The sequence below is a fragment of the Delphinus delphis genome, chromosome 12 (assembly GCF_949987515.2).
Source record: "Delphinus delphis chromosome 12, mDelDel1.2, whole genome shotgun sequence".
Lineage (NCBI taxonomy): Eukaryota > Metazoa > Chordata > Mammalia > Artiodactyla > Delphinidae > Delphinus > Delphinus delphis.
The window spans coordinates 8,829,583-8,850,039 of record NC_082694.2 but is presented as its reverse complement, the minus strand read 5'-3'; the positions used below and the strand labels follow the sequence as shown (position 1 = coordinate 8,850,039).

General features: G+C 36.0%; 1 protein-coding gene across 1 annotated transcript in view; it reads right to left on the bottom strand.

The window, feature by feature from the left end:
* The window catches only part of TSGA10 (testis specific 10), a 105,777-nt gene that overhangs the window by 68,566 nt on the left and 16,754 nt on the right, over positions 1-20,457 (bottom strand). The window contains exons 3-6 of the mRNA XM_060027301.1: positions 15,013-15,228; positions 7,676-7,741; positions 6,481-6,648; positions 5,750-5,905 (exon numbers count right to left, since the gene is read on the bottom strand). Coding sequence (XP_059883284.1) covers positions 5,750-5,905; positions 6,481-6,648; positions 7,676-7,741; positions 15,013-15,228 — 606 coding nt within the window. The remainder of the gene's footprint in view (positions 1-5,749; positions 5,906-6,480; positions 6,649-7,675; positions 7,742-15,012; positions 15,229-20,457) is intronic.

The following is a 20,457-nucleotide window of genomic DNA, read 5'->3' as shown; positions in this document are numbered from 1 at the left end:
GCAAACCTATATTAATATGCATGTGGCAGGATAATGGTATAATTCTTTAATGAGTTTACACATATAAATGCAAATGATTCCCCCATATGTAAATGAATAGAAGCTTGGTTTACAATGTCTTTGCCAAAAATTTAAAAAAAAATTAATTTGGAAGCAGTCAATGAAAGAGACAGTGTTTTACTAAGAAATATATACAGTACTCCATCTATTTTTTTTTAGACTTTTTTTTTAACATCTTTATTTGGAGGATAATTGCTTTACAATGTTGTGTCAGTTTCTGCTGTATAACAAAGTGAAACAGCTATATGTATACATAAATCCCCATATTCCCTCCCTCTTGCGTCTCCCTCCCACCCTCCCTATCCCACCCTTCTAGGTGGTCACAAAGCACTGAACTGATCTCCCTGTGCTATGCAGCTGCTTCCCACTAGCTATCTATTTTACATTTTAGTGTATATATGTCCATGCCACTCTCACTTTGTCCCAGCTTACCCTTCTGCCTCCCCATGTCCTCAAGTCCATTCTCTACATTTGCATCTTTATTCCTGTCCTGTCCCAAGGTTCTTCAGAACAATTTTTTTTTTTAGATTCCATATATATGTGTTAGCATACGGTATTTGTTTTTCTCTTTCTGACTTACTTCACTCTGTATGACAGACTCTAGATCCATCCACCTCACTACAAATAACTCAATTTCATTTCTTTCTATGGCTGAGTAACATTCCATTGTATATATGTGCCACATCTTCTTTATCCATTCACCTGTCAGTGGACACTTAGGTTGCTTCCATGTCCTGGCTATCATAAATAGTGTTGCAATGAACCATGTCTCTTTTTGAATTATGGTTTTCTCAGTAGTGGGATTGCTGGGTCATATGGCAGTTCTACTTTTAGATTTTTAAGGAACCTCCATACTGTTCTCCATAGTGGCTGTATCAATTTACATTCCCACCAACAGTGCAAGAGGGTTCCCTTTCCTCTACACCCTCTCCAGCATTTATTGTTTGTAGATTTTTTGATGATGGCCATTCTGACTGGTGTGAGGTGATACCTCATTGTAGTTTTGATTTGCATTTCTCTAATGACTAGTAATATTGAGCAACCTTTCATGTGTTTGTTGGCCATCTGTATATCTTCTTTGGAGAAATGTCTACTTAGGTCTTCTGCCAATTTTTGGATTGGGTTGTTTTTTGTTTTTTTTTTCTGATATTGAGCTGCATGAGCTGCTTGTATATTTTAGAGATTAATCCTCTGTCAGTTGCTTTGTTGGCAAATATTCTCTCCCATTCTGAGAGCTGTCTTTTCGTCTTGCTTATGGTTTCCTTTGCTATGCAAAACCTTCATTAGGTGCCATTTGTTTTCTTTTATGTTATTTCCATTTCTCTAGGATGTGGGTCAAAAAGGATCTTGCTGTGATTTATGTCATAGAGTGTTCTGCTTATGTTTTCCTCTAAGAGTTTTATAATGTCTGGCCTTACATTTAGGCCTTTAATCCATTTTGAGTTTATTTTTGTGCATGGTTTTAGGAACTGTTCTAATTTCATTCTTGTACACATAGCTGTCCAGTTTTCCCAGCACCACTTATTGAAGAGGCTGTCTTTTCTCCGCTGTATAGTCTTGTCTCCTTTATCAAAGATAAGGTGACCATATGTGCATGGGTTTATCTCTGGGCTTTCTATCCTGTTCCATTGATCTATATTTCTGTTTCTGTGCCAGTACCATACTGCCTTGATTACTTTAGCTTTGTAGTATAGTCTGAAGTCCAGAAGCCTGATTCCTCCAGCTCCGTTTTTCTTTCTCAAGATTGCTTTAGCTGTTGTCTTTTGTGTTTCCATACAAATTGTGAAAAAATTTTTGTTCTAGTTCTGTGAAAAATGCCACTGGTAGTTTAATAGGGATTGCATTGAATCTGTAGATTGCTTTGGGTAGTATAGTCATTTTCAGAATGCTGATTCTTCCAATCCAAGAACATAGTATATCTCTCCATCTATTTGTATCATCTTTAATTTCTTTCATCAGTGTCTTATAGTTTTCTGCATACAGGTCTTTTGTCTCCATAGGTAGGTTTATTCCTAGGTGTTTTATCTTTTTGTTGCAATGGTAAATGGGAGTGTTTCCTTAACTTCTCTTTCAGATTTTTCATCATTAGTGTATAGGAATGCAAGAGATTTCTGTGCATTAATTTTGTATCGTGCTACTTTACCAAATTCATTGATTAGCTCTAGTAGTTTTCTGGTAGCATCTTTAGGATTCTCTACGCATAGTATCATGTCATCTGCAAACAGTGACAGTTTTATCTCTTCCTTCTGATTTGGATTCCTTTTATTTCTTTTTCTTCTCTGATTGCCGTGGCTGAAACTTCCAAAACTATGTTGAAAGACAGTGGCAAGGGTGGGCAACTTTGTCTCGTTCCTGATCTTAGAGGAAATGCTTTCAGTTTTTCACCATTGAGAATGATGTTGGCTGTGGGTTTACTCCATCCATTTTGTGATAAATTTGAATTCAGCACAACTCAGGTAGAATACTGGTTTAAAAAATATCATAGCGTTCCAGTCTTTCTCTCCAAAATGTATATGCCATTTCCATGTCCTGGCTACTTTTACCCTGACAGAAGGGCCCATCAATCCTTACTGACAACCCAACAAACTCTTTACACCCTTGTTCAACAACCATCCTTGGGTTCCAAATCTATTCTATATCTACAGATGATTTCATATCCTACTTTTTGAATCCTACTTTTGTTTCACATCCTACTTTTTTTTGAATATCATCCTCTCCACTGATTCTTTCTCTACTTCTTCAACCATGCACACAACTCCCATATCTTGAAAAACTGTCACTAAATCCTGCTGCCCCATTTACCATCAAATGTCTCTTTTTCCTTTGACAGGCTTTTTGTTTTTTTAGTGCCATGGATTGTACATCTTGACCGTTCCTTACCTCCCACTCTCTCTCCCCAGTCTAACCTGGCTCCCACACCCACCACTCTGCAGAATTTCACGTAATGACCTCACCAAATTTAATGGCCTCTTCTCAGTTCCTGTTCTTGATATTTCAGCAACACTTGCCATTGCCTTCAACACTCTCCTTGAGATTCCTTCCTTCCTTGGGCGTATAACAATGTTCTGCCTTAGTTTCCTGTCTTCTTTATCTCTTTCAAAGGTTCCTCTACCAATTGAATAAAACTTCCCAAGATTCCATCTTGACTTCTCTGTTACTCTATTTATAGCTTTCTCATTCAGAAACTTCATCCATTCTGAAGGCTCAAAACAGATGACTTCTCAATCTACATACTCAGCTCTTGCCTCTCTCCCCACTCCAGTCCCACATTTCTTACTGCCTGATGGCAGTTACTACCTGATGTACCACCATCATCTTACTCTATCTCTCTGAAACCAAACACATCTTTTCTCTCAAACCACTGATGACTTTCCTGTTTCTTTTTCTATTACCACAATTCTTCAGTCATTCAAAACAGAACTTCAGTGATCTCCATTTGTCCCTCCTTTGTGCTAAAATCAAATCTTGTTAAGTCTTCCTTTTCAGTGTCTTTTGCACCTGTCCCTATCTTTATTTCCACTGATCGCACCCTAGATTAGTCCCTTAATGCTTCATGCATGGACTACTGTTAACAGCCTTCTAAAGAGTCCATGGGGACTCCCCTGGTGGTGCAGTGGTTAAGAATCCGCCTGCCAATGCAGGCGACACGGGTTTGAGCCCTGGTCTGGGAAGATCCCACATGCCACAGAGCAACTAAGCCCGTGGACCACAACTACTGAGCGTGCATGCCACACGTACTGAAGCCCACACGCCTAGAGCCCATGCTCAGCAACAAGAGAAGCCACAGCAATGAGAAGCCCACACACTGCAATGAAGAGTAGCTCCCGCTCACCGCAACTAGAGAAAGCCCACGCTCAGCAACAAAGACCCAATGCAGCCAAAAATATAAACAAATAAATTAATTAATTAAAAAAAAAAAAAGAGTCCATGGTTTCCCCCTCCTCCAAATCTCCTGAAGGAGAAATTGTTATATAAGATGATAACATAGAAAGATTACGTAAGAGATAATAAAGAACTGTTACCAGATTAAAATTGTAAAAATGTAGATTTCATCATATTTCTTCCACTTTAAAAAAAAAACAAACAGACTGTCCATTGCTTATAAGAAAGCAAAGTATAAACCTCCTATAGGGCCTTCTGAACAGCTTCTACCATGTAGTCTAGAAATTGGCAAACTATATATAGTTCACAGGCCAAATCCAGCCTGCCTATTTTTGTAACTCTGTAAGCTGAAAATGTTTTTTATATTTTTAAATGGTTAAAAAAAATCAAAACAAGATGAATATTTCACAACAGGTAAAAAGAATATGAAACTCAAATTTCAGTGTTCATAAATAAATTATACTGGAACACAGCCAAACTCATTCATTTGTATATTATCTATAGCTGCTTTCACACTACAACAATAGAGTTGAATAGCTGTGTCAGAAGTCACATGGCCTGCAAAGCCCAAGCTATTTCTTATCTGGGCCTTTACAGAAAATGTTTTCAGACTCCTGCTCTAGTCTAGTCTACCTCTCAAGCCCTTACTTCACTGACATATACTTTTATTCTAGTCATAAACTGATCCATTTATGTACTGACTTTCCCACCTTTATCCTTTGCTTCATACCATTCCTTTAGTCTGGAATGTTCTTTCTTACCCCTTTCAAGATAAAAGAAACCCCATTCATCCTTCAGGACTCAAACTCCACATCGTCTAGCAAAGATCTTGATAACCATAACTAAAAGTACTCACCTCTTTTATTTCTTACAGTATCTTCTAGACTACTTATGCTAAAGTAACAAAAAGTATATACATGATAATATATTTTATCTCCCCAACTAGATTGCAAACATATAAAACAGTGTCTGGTTTATTTTTTCTATCTTTTAGAGTAGCAAGTCCAGAGCCCTGCACTTAGTAGCTGTAATTCTTAATAAAATTTGATATTTTTAAAATAAATTATAGGGACTTCCCTGGTGGCCCAGTGGTTAAGACTCCACGCTCCCAGTGCAGGGGGCCTGGGTTCGATCCCTGGTCAGGGAACTAGATCCCGCATGCTGCAACTAAAGATCCTGCATGTGGCAATGAGGACCCCATGTGCCACAACTAAGACCCAGGGCAGCCAAATAAATAAATAAATAGTTTAAAAAAAAATAAAATAAAATAAATAAATTATATTGGTGATGTATGGGGTTTATTTGTTGAGTCAAGAAGCCATTTGATTAATAAGGGTTATATAATCTTAAGCTAAAAATAGAGATAAACTACAAACTAATTTTACTCTCTATATTAAATTATATGGCAATTCCTAAAGTGACTGACAGTACATCAAAGTGATGTGTTTGTATTTTTTAACCCCCAAGTCCAAATTTTTTACCTTGAACTCACCACACCCTATCATTTAACACTTTCCCCATTTCTTATTCCAAAAATCAGACTATTCCGATGCATGCATATGAGCTTTTTCGGATACAGGGATAACTTGTGTGTGTGTGTGTGTGTGTGTGTGTGTGTGTGTGTGTGTGTACGTACACATACACAAATACATTACATTTCATTAAGAATATCATAAGAACAAAGGCAATTCCCAAATGTTAGATTAATTTGATTGACAGATTTAAGCATTCTCATAGAACTTAAAGAATTACCTATCTCTAGAATTGTTAGTATTTATGTATTTTGTTTACTTATAAATAAGTTTACCTGCTCATACAGAAAAAAGCTCTTGTCTCTCTCAGATGTGAGAACCTTGACATTACCCTGAATTTCTGCCAAATGACGCTCATATTTTTCCAGCATGCATTTGAGCTCTTCACGGTCTCTTGTTGTCTTCAAAAGCTCTACATCACACTTTGTACCCTACAATTATTACATAAGAAATCTGAATAAACAACAAGGTCCTTCTGTAGAGCACAGGGAACTATATTCAATATCCTGTGATAAACCAAAATGGAAAAGAATATGAAAAAGAATACATATGTATAACTGAGTCACTTTGCTATACAGCAGAAATTAAACAGAACATTGTAAATCAACTATACTTCAATAAAATTTTTTAAAAAAGAAATCTGAAATTATTCTTTGACATGTGTTACTGATAGAAAGGTGCTACTGATGGCAGCACACGATCTCTAGTTAAGCAAACATGACGATATAATGAAATGATGAAAAAAGTTTAAAAATCGCCTCTCTTTTAATCAACTTCATCCCAAATTGCTCCACATTTGTATGATTACCCCCAACCACTACTAATGCTGGGGATAAAGGCCAATTTCAACAGTCCACTGTGCTATCAAAGAGAGCTCTGTCTCCCATCCTCGTTGGTATACCAATTCATGCCAAATTAAAAGGAATTATTTCCAGATCAGATAAATCAAAGAATAAAAGTCACTGAGCAACAAACTCCAAAGTATTTATAAGTTTCCAAAACCTACCCGGGAAGATGGAGATGGGCGTCTTGGGCTTTTAGATCTACTTCTGATCATCTTTCTCAAATTTTGAGCTTCTCTCTTGTAGTATTCTCTGTCTGCTTCTAAAGTTTTGACAAAGGAATCAAGTCTGGAAGGAGATTTATTTTGTGCTTTTTCAGTCTCTAAAATTATCTTGCCAAGGAGGAAAAAATTAGGCCATTATTTCAAGCTAAACTATAGCATCATTTTCTAAATGAAAGTTGAAAGCAAACAGGATCCTTAAAAATAATAAATTTGGTATTTTGAAAATAATTCAAAAAATAATAATTCATCAATACTTTTTAAAAAGCAGTTAGATACCTTTCTTTTCCAGCATTTCTGAATGTAGTGTATTTTTATTTCACTGAAAATGTCCCTACATTTACTCAATAACTTTGAAGAAAAAATAGTAAAGAAATTTCAGAGAGGCCAGAATTGTTTCTTGTATCAGATCTAGTAACAAATCCTAAAAATGGAATTAATTTGCTTAGAGAAACTTGTATGCTACTATTAAAGCACCTGTTCATAGCGTTCAATTTTGTTCAATAATCATTCAATGGATGAATAAATTAAATGAATGCTGGATATTCTATATGTGTATATACTTTCAAGTGCATTTCCATTCACTTTAATATATTTAGAAACATTTGTTTTACAATATATATTTTACCAATACTTTATTGGGAAAAAAGTACAGATATTTTAGAGAGGATGTTTCAAATATTTTAAATGATAACACTAAAATGTCTAATCAGAGCAATTTTCATTTCACATTGTTAAAGAGAACATATTACTCAGAACTAAGTAACAACACTTGACTTTAAAATATTTATTATTAAGAGGAATAAATGTGTACACAAATACATCTTACATTTTGAGAATTAAATTACTCACAGCTGTCATTTTAATCAAGTAACAGCTAAGAGCATTAATAAAACCAACCAAAAGTTCTTTCCAGCTCTAGGAAAGAAAGAAGTAATGATGAAATAGAGCAAGAATAGCATCGCTCTTACGGATGGGAGTACCCCTGGGCATCAAGCAGAGAGTGCTGATTTTAGAAAACAAACATTTTTTACTGTTCACAAAATGCATGAGAGCCAAAACATATGTACAATTTTTGCTGTCCTACTAACAGAATAAAAATGATTCCTTAATATATATTTATGAAAAATGTACTTACAGATCTGAGTCTTTTTATTGTATCTTCCAATACTATTATATTATTTTGCTGGCAAATGAGTTCAATCTGAAAAACAAGCCAGAAAAAATTGTTATTTAGGTGTAAAATGTTTAAACTGATTTCACTGGAAAGAGAGCATCAAAAACAGGAGCTGCTTAAAAATAAAAACATGCAGACAGTGAATACTTTATGAAAGAAAAGATAATACACTCTTATGTTTACCTACTTTTGATGGTAAAAGAACCTAGAATGAAATGAAGCAGTTCCTTTAAATTGTCTAATGTTTTGTATAAAATACTAATTGATTTTATTTTGTCAAATTGCTCCTCATAAACTGGAACAAACTGTTAATACTAATTATAATTTTGAAGATGATAATGCAGAAGAGTCAAAAGAATGACTAGAATAAGTTTTCCCAAGTCACCATAGTCAGAAGTGATTGCTCTTTCCTCTGAATCCTTTTAATAGTTTAGTTCAATCCAACCCACAAAATACTTTTTGTATCAGTTTTATAACATTGTCTTAAAAGTCTTACAGTATAGCCACCTGCAATCATATATCTAGTCTATGACTAGATTGTACGTTCCTGGAGGATAGTGACTATGTTTTTATGTAAAGCTGTAAATCTCTTTGTTAAAAGTTGGCATATTAGTTTAATGGATTTCTCAATTCGTAAACCTCCCCCTTGTTATTCTAATCACAAATGTCTCCTGTTATATTTTAAATTTGAATTTTCTGCAATTATTCCTTCTCATTTGTTCTTTAGACCAAAGTTCTAAGATTTCTCTGGCAGTTATATTTTAGTTTATGATATACTAAGGGGTGTTATGGTATAGAATATAACTTACATACAGTTTGGATAAGGTTATATATAGTTTTGGATAATTTTGATAATTTTTCAATGCTTTAATGTGTACTACTATGTAGACGCTAAAAAAAATGGATTTATACTGAATTATGTGCAAAGATGTCCATATATATTAAGTATAAAAACTCACACTGCCAAAAATTTTATCTAGTATGACACATTCTTGTAAAAAATAAATTCATACACACATATCCTAGATACAGATGGAACATAACCAATAAGTAAATTGCGCAAGATAGATTATGTCTAGGTATAGCAAGGTGTGATTAACAGTACATATTATTTTCTTCATTATACTCTTCTATTAAAAAAATATGTATTACTTTTATAAAGATAAAAATATTAATGCTTATTCCACTCTGAAAAACAAACTTATAACTGGCTCAAATGAAAAGATGCCAGCCCAGTGCTTTCATTTATTTGACAATTGTTTAATGAGTGTCTACTATATGTCTGACATTGTGTTATTTGCTGGCTATAGCAGTGAATAAAACAGACAGAAACGTCTACCCTCATGGAGCTTACATTCTCGTTGAAAAGAGAAAAATAAAAGATAATAGGTAAAGTATATATCAGATAGTCATTGTGTCATTCAAAAATATATAATGAGTACTCACATCTGTTCTATACTTAAGATTTTTAAAAAGGGAATAAAATAGACAAAGATCCTTGCCTTTGGACAGCTTACATTCCAGCTGGATAGACAACAAAAAATAAACCTAACGAATAAATTACATACTACATTAGAAAAAAAGAGCAATATCCTTAAGAATATTGGGAGTGTTTATGAAGGAATAGGCTGGAATTTTAAAGGGGGTGATCAGGGAAGTCCTCACTGAGGGAGTCAACCATGTAAAAATTCGGGAGAATATTCCAGGCAGAACATTCAGCTATAGCAAAAGGCAAAAGATTGTCTGCTAAATTCCAAGGAATAGTAAGGAGGTCAGTGTGGCTGCAGCAGAGGGAAGGAGGAGGAAAGTAGTAGGAAAGTGCTAGAGAAAAATGAATCAGGGAGAGAGAGAGGGAATAAGCATGTGTGGTTGGGGGTGTAGGTCAGAAACTGATACAGGCTTTACGCCTTGTCTTCCTCATAGTAGGTTCTGAAGCATTTTTGACCGAATCACATACAAAGTAATAGTAATGACAAGAGCTACCAGAGATCCAGTCCAATAATGGCCCCATGTTAATTAAAGATATAAACTGTATGAAGAAATAGTAACGGTAAAATTGCAACTCTGTTTCTTCATATTTCACAAACTTGTGTTCAGTAATCTGGGAAACACTGCGTTAAGTCATGAATGATAACAACTCAAGAAGAAAAGATCAAAGAAGGCTTACGGTTGTGGAAGCTTTAAAATATGTCCCAAAATTCTGATACTCTTTCCTTCAAAAGATGGAGCTTAATTTCTCTGCCCCTTAAGTGTGGTCTATACTTAGTGACTCACTTCTAAAGAACAGGATATGGTGGAAGTGACGGTATGTAACTCTTGAGACTGGATCATAACAGGCACTGGAAATTCTTCCTTGTTGTCTCTTTTGGATCACTGGCTCCAATGGGAAGCCAGATGCCATAAAGAATACATCAAGAGACTTCCCTGGTGGCGCAATGGTTAAGAATCCGCCTGCCAATGCAGGGGACACAGGTTTGAGCTCTGGTCTGGGAAGATCCCACATGCCGCAGAGCAACTAAGCCCGTGCGCCACAACTACTGAGCCTGCGTTCTACAGCCTGCAAGCCACAACTACTGAGCCCACGTGCCACAACTACTGAAGCCTGTGCACTACAACTACTGAGCCTGCACTCTAGAGCCCACGAGCTACAACTACTGAGCCTGCACTCTACAGCCTGAGAACCACAACTACTGAGCCCGCGTGCCGCAACTACTGAAGCCCGCGTGCCTAGAGCCTGTGCTCCACAAGAGAAACCACCTCAATGAGAAGCCCACGCACCGCAATGAAGAGTAGCCCCCGCTCACCGCAACTAGAGAAAGCCCACGCGCAGCAACGAAGACCCAATGCAAACAAAAGTAAATAAATAAATAAACTTATATTTAAAAAAAAAGAATATATCAAACAACCTAGGGAGAGGTTCACATGTCAAGGAACTAAGCTTCCTGTCAAAAGCCAAAAGCCATCTGAATAAGTCATCTTAACAGCAAATCCTCCAGTACCAATCAAGCCATGACTGCAGCCTGGCCATCACCTCGATTTCAATTTCCTGAGAAACCATGAACTAGAACTACTTAGTTAAGCTGCACTTAAAACTGTGAGATATAAATGTTTGTTGTTTGAAGTCATTAAGATTTAGGGGTAACTTGTTACATAGTGATAGATAATACAATAGCAAATCCTCAAAACATTTTCATGGAATGAATGATGGAAGAAGTTACTCAGTGGACTTTAAAAATATGACTAAAAGTAAACTCTTCTGATTAAATAAATTTAATACTATCTCAATTCTAGACAAACAGCAGTTTTAGCCTCAGACTCTACCTCCACATATCTAAAGAATAATCTCAAATAGTACAGGGACCCAAACATTCTCAGCTCTCAAATTAGAAATTCTCTTGTTTCAAGTCTCATCTCACAAATCAGACAAGGAATCTCTCCCCAGTGACTGGATGCCTAAACTGTACACCCAATGACTTCATGATGATAACAACACGCATTGGTATTCACATTCCCAGCACCTTTCACGCATCTTTCTAATCCCCATTCTACCTGGAACATCCCCTTACTGAGGTTGGTGTTTTCATTTCAGGGCATTTTACCAACACAAAGGACCTATTTCCATTTTGTCCTCTCTTTATTAACTTTCCAATGTTTTCCCTGCATCAGCAATGTTATCTCTACCCTAAGACTACAGTCCGCCTCTTCTACAAATAGTTTTCCAATTCTCGAATACACCAAACATTCCAAATCATATATATATGGATATCTATTTCCTAGAAACACTCTTTTCTGAGCTAGGCAGAATTTCCATCTATGAATTTAATATTTTCAGTTTTCGGTAAATCCTAGCTCTTTTATTTTAGATGTTCTGCATTCCTGAAATTCTTCCTTTTGATAGCAGAGGATTCACCCTCAAAGAGTACTCACTCTCTCTCTGGAACACAGACCCTAACAACCCTTTAAAATTGATGACTTCTAAACCAGGCATTCTCTTTATGGGAATTTGGCCAACTAGGCTTCCCACAGTCTGGGAAGGAGTGCTGTTAATTTTAAATTTGAAGAAGAAAACAAGAAAGACATAATAAAACATCAATCCAGTGTTTTTTGACAATTTTTATAATTAAGACTGAACTCAATTTACCATTAAACTGTGAATGAATGACAACTATTATTAAAAAAGAAACAATACAAACAAAAAAGTTTGTTGAGAATGTTTAAAATAGTTAAGTTACTTTTAAATACCCTTCAAATACTTTGGTAACAACTATTACAAGATAAATAATTTGCAGGTTAAAAACAAATCATTCTTATCTACTCTCTCAAATAGTTCTCCTAAGGACCTCCTCCAGGCAACACAATCTTCTTCCGGGAAGATTGTGTCCTTATATTAAAGTAATAAACTTCATGTATTTAAATATTCCATTATTCAGACTTTTCATTAATACAGACTTATCCTTTACACACTCTAAATACGTGAGGCTACTGTATGTATACAAATACCATCCTAGTGCTCATTAACTAGGCTCTTAGGTTTCAAATTACTGTAACAAATAATGTCTTCAATAACGCTTAGGTTTATAGCCTGATCATTTAAGTGCTTTATCATATGCTACCAAGAGTACCATATAATATGCTTTATTAAATTATTATAATAAATAATATATTTTTATTTTATTATATTATATAATAATATATGCTTTATTATATTATATATGCTACCAAGAGTATATTAAAAGGATGTGTATGAAATAACATGTAATAACAATTAGCTTTGGGAAACTACCATCTTACAGACACAATTTACTAATTTGGTGATTAATAAAATCAAGATGAATAAGCACATGTTATCACTTAAAATTTCAACAGGTTGTTTTCTGGCTTTCACATATACCATGTGTCTTGCCTGTAAGCCATTAGACAACAATGAGAAATCAAAGTCTTCATTTTATAGTAGTGTTTAAATTCCTAGTTTCTAAAGGTCATGGTAGGGTACTAAAATTTAATCAAGAAATAAAATGTTTATCAAAATATCATAAAGCTATAGTTATTAAAATAATACGGTAGTGGCATAGAAGATGGCAAATGAATCAATGAAACCAAATCGTCCAGAAACATATCCATGCACGTACAAGAATTCAGTAGCTGTTAAAATGGCGCTTTAAATCAGTGACTGAAGAAAGGACTATTCAACCATACCTCATACTAGAACAAAAAGAAATTCCAGAAGGATTAAAACTTTAAATATACATGTTAAGAATTCTTTAAAGAAAACTGTAGAAAATATTCTTGTAGTTCTTGAGGTGAGAAGGTCTTCCTAAACAAGGTTCAAAACTAGGTGGAGAGGCTTCCCTGGTGGCGCAGTGGTTGAGAGTCCGCCTGCCGATGCAGGGGACACGGATTCAAGCCCCAGTCTGGGAAGATCCCACATGCCGCAGAGCACCTGGGCCCGCGAGCCGTGGCCGCTGAGCCTGCGCATCCGGAGCCTGTGGTCCGCAACGGGAGAGGCCACAACAGTGAGAGGCCCACGTATCCCCCCCCCCCAAAAAAAAAACCTTAGGTGGAGATAGAGGGTTTTTAGGGCAGTGAAATTACTCTGATACTATAATGGTAGGTACATGTCATTTTACATTTGTTCAAATCCATAGCATGTACAACACCAAGAGTGAACCCTAATGTAAACTATGGACTCTGGGTGATCATGATATGTCAATTCTTTTTTTTAATAAATTTATTTATCTATTTATTTTTGGCTGCATTGGGTCTTCGTTGCTGTGCACGGGCTTTCTCTAGTTGTGGCGAGCGGGGGCTACTCTTTGTTGTGGTGAGCGGGCTTCTCATTGCAGTGGCTTCTCTTGTCGTGGAGCATGGGCTCTAGGCACACAGGCTTCAGTAGTTGTGGCACATGGGCTCAGTAGTTGTGGCTTGCAGGCTCTAGAGTGCAGGCTCAGTAGTTGTGATGCATGGGCTTAGTTGCTCCGCAGCATGTGGGATCTTCCCAGACCAGGGCTCGAACCTGTGTCCCCTGCATTGGCAGGCGGATTCTTAACCACTGTGCCACCAAGGAAGTCCCAATATGTCAATTCTTTATCATAAAATGTAACAAATGTGCCACTTTGGTGGGGGATTGTGGATAATGGGGGAGACTAGGCATGTGTGGGGGCAGGGAGTATATGGGAAATCTCTGTTACCTTCTGCTTCACGTTGTTATGAACCTAAAACTGCTCTAAAATAATAAAGTCTATTCAAATATATATTTTTAAATTTTTATTTATTTTATTTATTTTTGCTGCATTAGGTCTTTGTTGCTGCGCGTGTGGGCTTTCTCTACTTGCGGTGAGCAGGGGCTATTCTTCATTGCGGTGTGCAGGTTTCTCAGTGCAGTGGCTTCTCTTGTGGAGCATGGGCTCTAGGCCCAAGGGCTTCAGTAGTTGAGGCACACGGGCTCAGTAGTTGTGCCTTGTGGGCTCTAGAGCGCAGGCCCAGTAGTTGTGACACACGGGCTTAGTTGCTCTGCAGCATATGGGATCTTCCCGGGCCAGGGATCAAACCTGTGTCCCCTGCACTGGCAGGTGGATTTTTAACCACTGCGCCACCAGGGAAGTCTCATTCAAATGTTTTAAAAGGGGGTGGGACCTCAAAAAATAAAAGATCAAAACTCAGAATTCAGTAAAGATTGACAAATTTGACTACATAGAAATTTAAAAGCTTTGGTTAAAAAAAACCCACCTTTTTTAAAAGTGTGAATGTGTAAATTATAATTATATAATTATAATAAATTGTGTATGTGTGAAAACAGAAAAGAAGAATGGAAATATATATATATATACTTGTTGGTAGATACCTCTGCAGAGGAAAAAAGGATTAGGGAGAAAGAGAAATGTTCTATATACAGAACATTCCCATTGCTTTGAGTTTTTACTATGACTACATATTACTTAGGAAAATTTTTGGGTAAAAATTTTTAAAAGAAATAAAATGTGAAACACAAAACAATTTAATCCTTAGAATAAACATTTAATTACAATGTCAAATCTAAAAAACTTTCAAATGATGTAAATGAGAATGCCACTTTTTCCACTGCATTAATAACTATATGATGTTTAAAGTAGAATTAAAATCCTGATCAGTAGTTGGATGTTACCTAGACTTGTGGTGATCATTTCACAATACATACAAATATTGAATTATTATGTTGTACACCTGAATATAATTGTACACTAGTTGTACACTAATATAATGTTATATGTCAATTATACCTCAATTAAAAAAAAAAACCTGATCAGTGATCAATCTAATACCTTTGCTTCTTCAAGTTCCTTGTTGGCAGTATCCACCACAGACTTTTTCTCTTTTTCTAGTTGCTCTGCTAGTTGGTCAATTTTAATCAGTTCTTGACAAAGATGCTCATTGTGGCTGGTTAAATCCTCTATTTGACTGCTTACCACCTCCTTACCATCCAAGAGTTTCCTAACACATTCTTCCAAGCCATGATTTGTCTGTTTGAGATCTTCAATCTGTTACAAGTAGAAAGAAAATCATCAAATTAAACTATTTCCTTAGCTTCCCTCTGAGGAGAACAACTAGGTGACTAGATTCAGGAAGGGAGGTTTGCTTCCCTGGCAAGGAGACTTAACTATATATCTTTTTTTACTTTCTGAATTTTGTACCATGTGACTGTGTTACCTATCTGAAAAAAATATACTAAGTGAAAATTTAAAGGTTTATAGCTATAATTCTCAAAACAATTTACAGCTTAATAACAGAAAAAAACTCTTAGTGTTGATATTTAACAAAACTATTAGAAAAATTGCCAAATATTTATATCTGCAGAAAAGAAACCAGTCTTGAAATTATTTAATTTAAATAATTAATATCATCAATTAGGCATTCTTTAGAATTAAGTTTCTAACTACTGTCATCAAAATATGTTAACTCTTTAGAAAAGTCCTTTTGAACATATCAGTAACTTACTTGACTAAGCTAAATACCAAATCAATCAAGTATCTGCTGACTTATGCGGAGGACCACAGCTTTCTTTCCTAGCCCACTATCAAACCATCAATGGATGAAGAAAAGGGCCTTTTCTATCACGAAGGTATCCAAATGCCTTTAAAGGAAAAAAGATATGTTATACCGATTGAATAATGATAATACGTCAAGAACTATGTTAAATTCAACAGATACAAAGATAGGTTAGCTATCTGCCTCAGAGAATGTATTGTTTACTTGTGGAAATACATATACAGTATATTAAGTGCCGTAAGAGAAATATCTGAGATAAAGGGGTGGCACAAAGCCCTTTTCCACAGGATTTGTCTCTCACTGTATATTTAACAAATATTTATTGAGCACCTATTATATTCAAGGCACTGTGTGTGCAAGATGTGAAAAGACAGAAGAAAAAAACAGTCTTGGTCTTTAAAGAGCATCTAAAATTGCTAAATCTCTTATGTAACATTATTCTTAGTTCTAACATTATTTTTGCTGTAACCTTGCCCTTTTCAAGTAACTAGAGAGAGCTCTTTCCAAACCATCAAAATCAACAAAGTTTTCTTTAAAAATATAAACTTTATTATTTGTCACTATATAAAGAAATATCCTAAAGGTCATGAATTATATATAACTATACCACAATGACATTTATTATACTCAAGAAGCACAATAAAAGCCATTATTTTAATCCAATTCTCACTTTGGTATTTTGTAAGGCACACTAACTTGTGAGATTTACAGGAAAAGAGTTTAAATTGTCAAAACCAGGAGACAAAAAAAAAACTTGAAGGATTTTTTAAAAAGCAAAAAGGCAAACTGTAAATGCACTTATTTCTGTAGTTGAGCCTTTTATCACAACCAGGCTGAATTTCAGCAATACCTCTTACTCTCTTCTTTTTTGGCATTCTCCCAACTACAGCTAAAAATTCTTTGAAAATGCAAATTTGAAGTAATTCCTGTAGCCTTATGGTGCTTCATTACACTGAGAATAAGATGAACAAATACCATTTGTGGTCCCAGGCCTACTGCCCTGTCCAAGCCCTCTCCACCATCTCCAATATACACCTAAGCTCTAGACATGCTGTAAGAAACTTGCTAAACTCATTTTAAAACCTGTTAGGAAATTTATTGAAAATGTTATATACTATATCACAGAACCCTCTCTATAAGAATCCTCAGGGGGCTTCCCTGGTGGCGCAGTGGTTGAGAGTCCGCCTGCTGATGCAGGGGACACGGGTTCGTGCCCCGGTCCGGGAGGATCCCACATGCCGCAGAGTGGCTAGGCCCGCGAGCCATGGTCACTGAGCCTGAGTGTCCAGAGCCTGTGCTCCGCAGCGGGAGAAGCCACAACAGTGAGAGGCCCGCGTACCACAAAAAAAAAAAAGAATCCTCAGGGAAAACTTCACTCAGGTCTCAATTTCAGAAAAACATGTGCTTCTTTTGTATACCTGGTTTGTTTTTATCCTTTGTACCGTGAATTACTTTACAATTTCCTTGTTGCTTTTGCCTGTAGTAATTTTAAAGAAATCTGCAGCTCACCTCTAGCAACTAGTACAGAAACCATGCAATGATTTCCTGTTTGCTCTTCTTATCCATGCTTTCACTGTTTCTTTACTTTCCCGCACTCTTATTACCTCTTTTCATTACTAGCATTTTTTTTAACTATAGGGATAAACAAACTTCAATTTATCTATCTTTTTGTCTTTGTTCATGGCTTCAACAGTGCCACGTCTCTGAGCAACAAGAACATGCTAAAAATGTTTCCTGACCTCCCACCAGGAAAGGTTACATGCTTTTCCTCTCTGGGCTCCCATACAGCTTCTTATATATTTTTATCTTAGTATTTTATAAGATGTGTTATAATCATTTGTTTCCCTGTCCCTTCCACTAAGTTCTAAGCGACTTTAAAGGGATCATGTCTCTAATTTCTGTATCAACATACCTCTCCTTTCTGTATCATTTATTATATATCTAGCACATGATGCTCAATTATTAAATGAATAAAACAAATACATTATAAATAAATAAATGAACACTTCCCTCACCTTGACATCAAGCCCCACTTTTACTTAATTCCAAGACACAAGTACTTTAGAGGAGGAGGTTACAAAGGATGTGGGCTTTGGACTGAGGCAGACAGGTTTAAATCCTGCTGCAGTTCCTCACCAGTCACTTAACCTCGGACAATTTACCATATTTTCTTGATCCTAAGAGATGCATCTGACTTCAGAAAAAAATAAATGGAAGCTTCTTGAGTTTCATCTGTTAAATGGAGAGAATATCTACAATTTTCAGGGTGTAGTTAGAGAGATATAAAAGTTCAAGTAAAATTTTTGGCAGACAATAGGTACTCAAAAAGTAGCTTTTATTAAAAAAAAACTTGCAAAAAAAAAAAAACTTTTTATTTTGAAATAACTAAAGGTTCACAGGAAGTTGCAAACGTAGTACAGAGGTTCATGTGCCTTTAACCTGGTTTCCCCAAACAGTTACATCTTAAATTACAGTAAAATATCAAACCCAGAGATTTGACATTGGTACAACGTGTGCCTATTGTTCTATACCATTTTATCACGTGTAAATTACTGTAACTACCACCTCAATAAGACACAGAACTATTCCATCACCACAAAGATCACCCTCCTGTTACTCCTGTATAGTCACAGCCTTCCCTCCCCACCCTTAACTCTTAGCAACCACTGATCTCTATAATAATTTTGCCATTTTGAGAATGTTACATAAATAGAATCATGTGATAGAGATCACAGCATGCTATCTGTTGACGGTGGCTTTTTCACTGAGCACAGTGCCCCTGACATCTAAGTTGTTAAGTGGATCAACAGTTCGTTCCTTCTTATTGCTGAATAATATTTCATGGTATGGATTACCGCGGTTTGTTTAATAATTCACCAATTAAGGGAAGTTTTAGATGTTTCCAGTTTGGGACTATAACAAATAAAGCTGCTATGAACAACTGTATAACTGTATACAGGTTTTTGAGTGGACATAGTTTTCATTTCTCTGGAATAAATTCCCAAGAGTGCAATTGCTGGGCTGTATGGTAAATGTATGTTTAGTTTCTTAAGAACTAAACTATTTTCCAGAGTAGCTGTACCATTCCCCATTCCCACCAGGAATGTATCAGTGATCCAGTTTCTCCTCATCCTTGCCAGCATTTGGTATCATGACTATTTTTTATTTTAACTGTTCTTAACGGTGTGCATTGTTATCTCATCATGGTCTTAATTTGTATTTCCCTGATGTTTAGAAAAGATGAACATATTTTTATTTGTCAACAATACATCCTCCTGTGAAATATGTCTTTATATTCTTTGTTCATTTTCTAACTGGATTGTTTGCTTTTTACTGTTGAGTTGTGAGAGTTCTCCACATGTTCTAGATACGATTCCTTTGACAGAAACAGGGGTTGTAGCTTATCTTTTCATCCTATTAACAGGGTCTTTCACAAAGCAAAAGACTTAAATCTTGATGAAATTCAAATTATCAATTTTCTCTTTTATGAATCACACTTTTGCTGTCATGTCTAAGAACTCTTCAGCAAGCCCAAGATCCTGAAGATTTGTTCCTATGTTACCTTTTCAAACTTTCATAGTTTTATGTTTTACATTTAAATCTATGATCTATTCTGAGTTAATTTTTGTATAAGGTGTGAGGTTTAGGTCTAGGCTCATTTTTGTTCCTAAAAGATATCAAATTGCTCCAGCACATTTTGTTGAAAAGACTACCTTTCTTCATCAGATTGCATTTGCACCTCTGTCAAAAATCATTTGGCTGTATTCGTGTAAGGCTATTTCTGGATTCTCTATTCTGTATCACTGATCTATGTCTGTCCCTCTAGCAATACCATACAGTCATGATTACTGTAGCTGTATATTAAGTTTTTAAATCAAGGAGAATGACTCTTTCCACTTTGGTCTTTTTCAAAATTGTTCTTTGCTGGGATTTTGATGGGAATCGTATTAAACTTGGATACAGATTTGGAGAGAATTGATACCTTACTATGTTGAGGCTACCAATCCCTGAATTTTGTTTAGATCTTCTTAGATTTCTCTTATTAGCATTTTGTAGTTTTCAGAATGTGAGTTCATACTTATTTTGTTAGATTTACATCTAAGGATTCCATTTCCTATTTGAGTGATTGTAAATGGCATGTAATTTTTAATTTAGATTTCTACAGGTTAATTGATAATATGCAAAAATACAGGGTTTCCCTGGTGGTGCAGTGGTTAAGAATCCGCCTGCCAGTGCAGGGGACACAGGTTCGAGCCCTGATCCGGGAAGATCCCACATGCCGCGGAGCAACTAAGCCCATGTGCCACAACTACTGAGCCTGTGCTCCAGAGCCCGCGAGCCACAACTCCTGAAGCCCAGGCACCTAGAGCCCGTGCTCTGCAACAAGAGAAGCCACTGCAATGAGAAGCCCGTGCACCGCAACGAAGAATAGCCCCCGCTCACCGCAACTAGAGAAAGCCTGCGCACAGCAACAAAGACCCAACGCAGCCAAAAAATAAATAAATAAATACATTTAAAACAAAAATACAGTATGTTTGTGTTGTATTCTGACCTTTTGAACTCATTTATTAGTTCTAGTTTTTACACTGTAGATAGTATGAGATTTTCCAGGAAGAAGATCATGTCATCTATAAACAGGGATAGTTTTATTTCTTCATTTGGGTCTGAATGCCTTTCAACCTAGCTATATCATTATATTTGAAGTGAATTTCTTATAGACA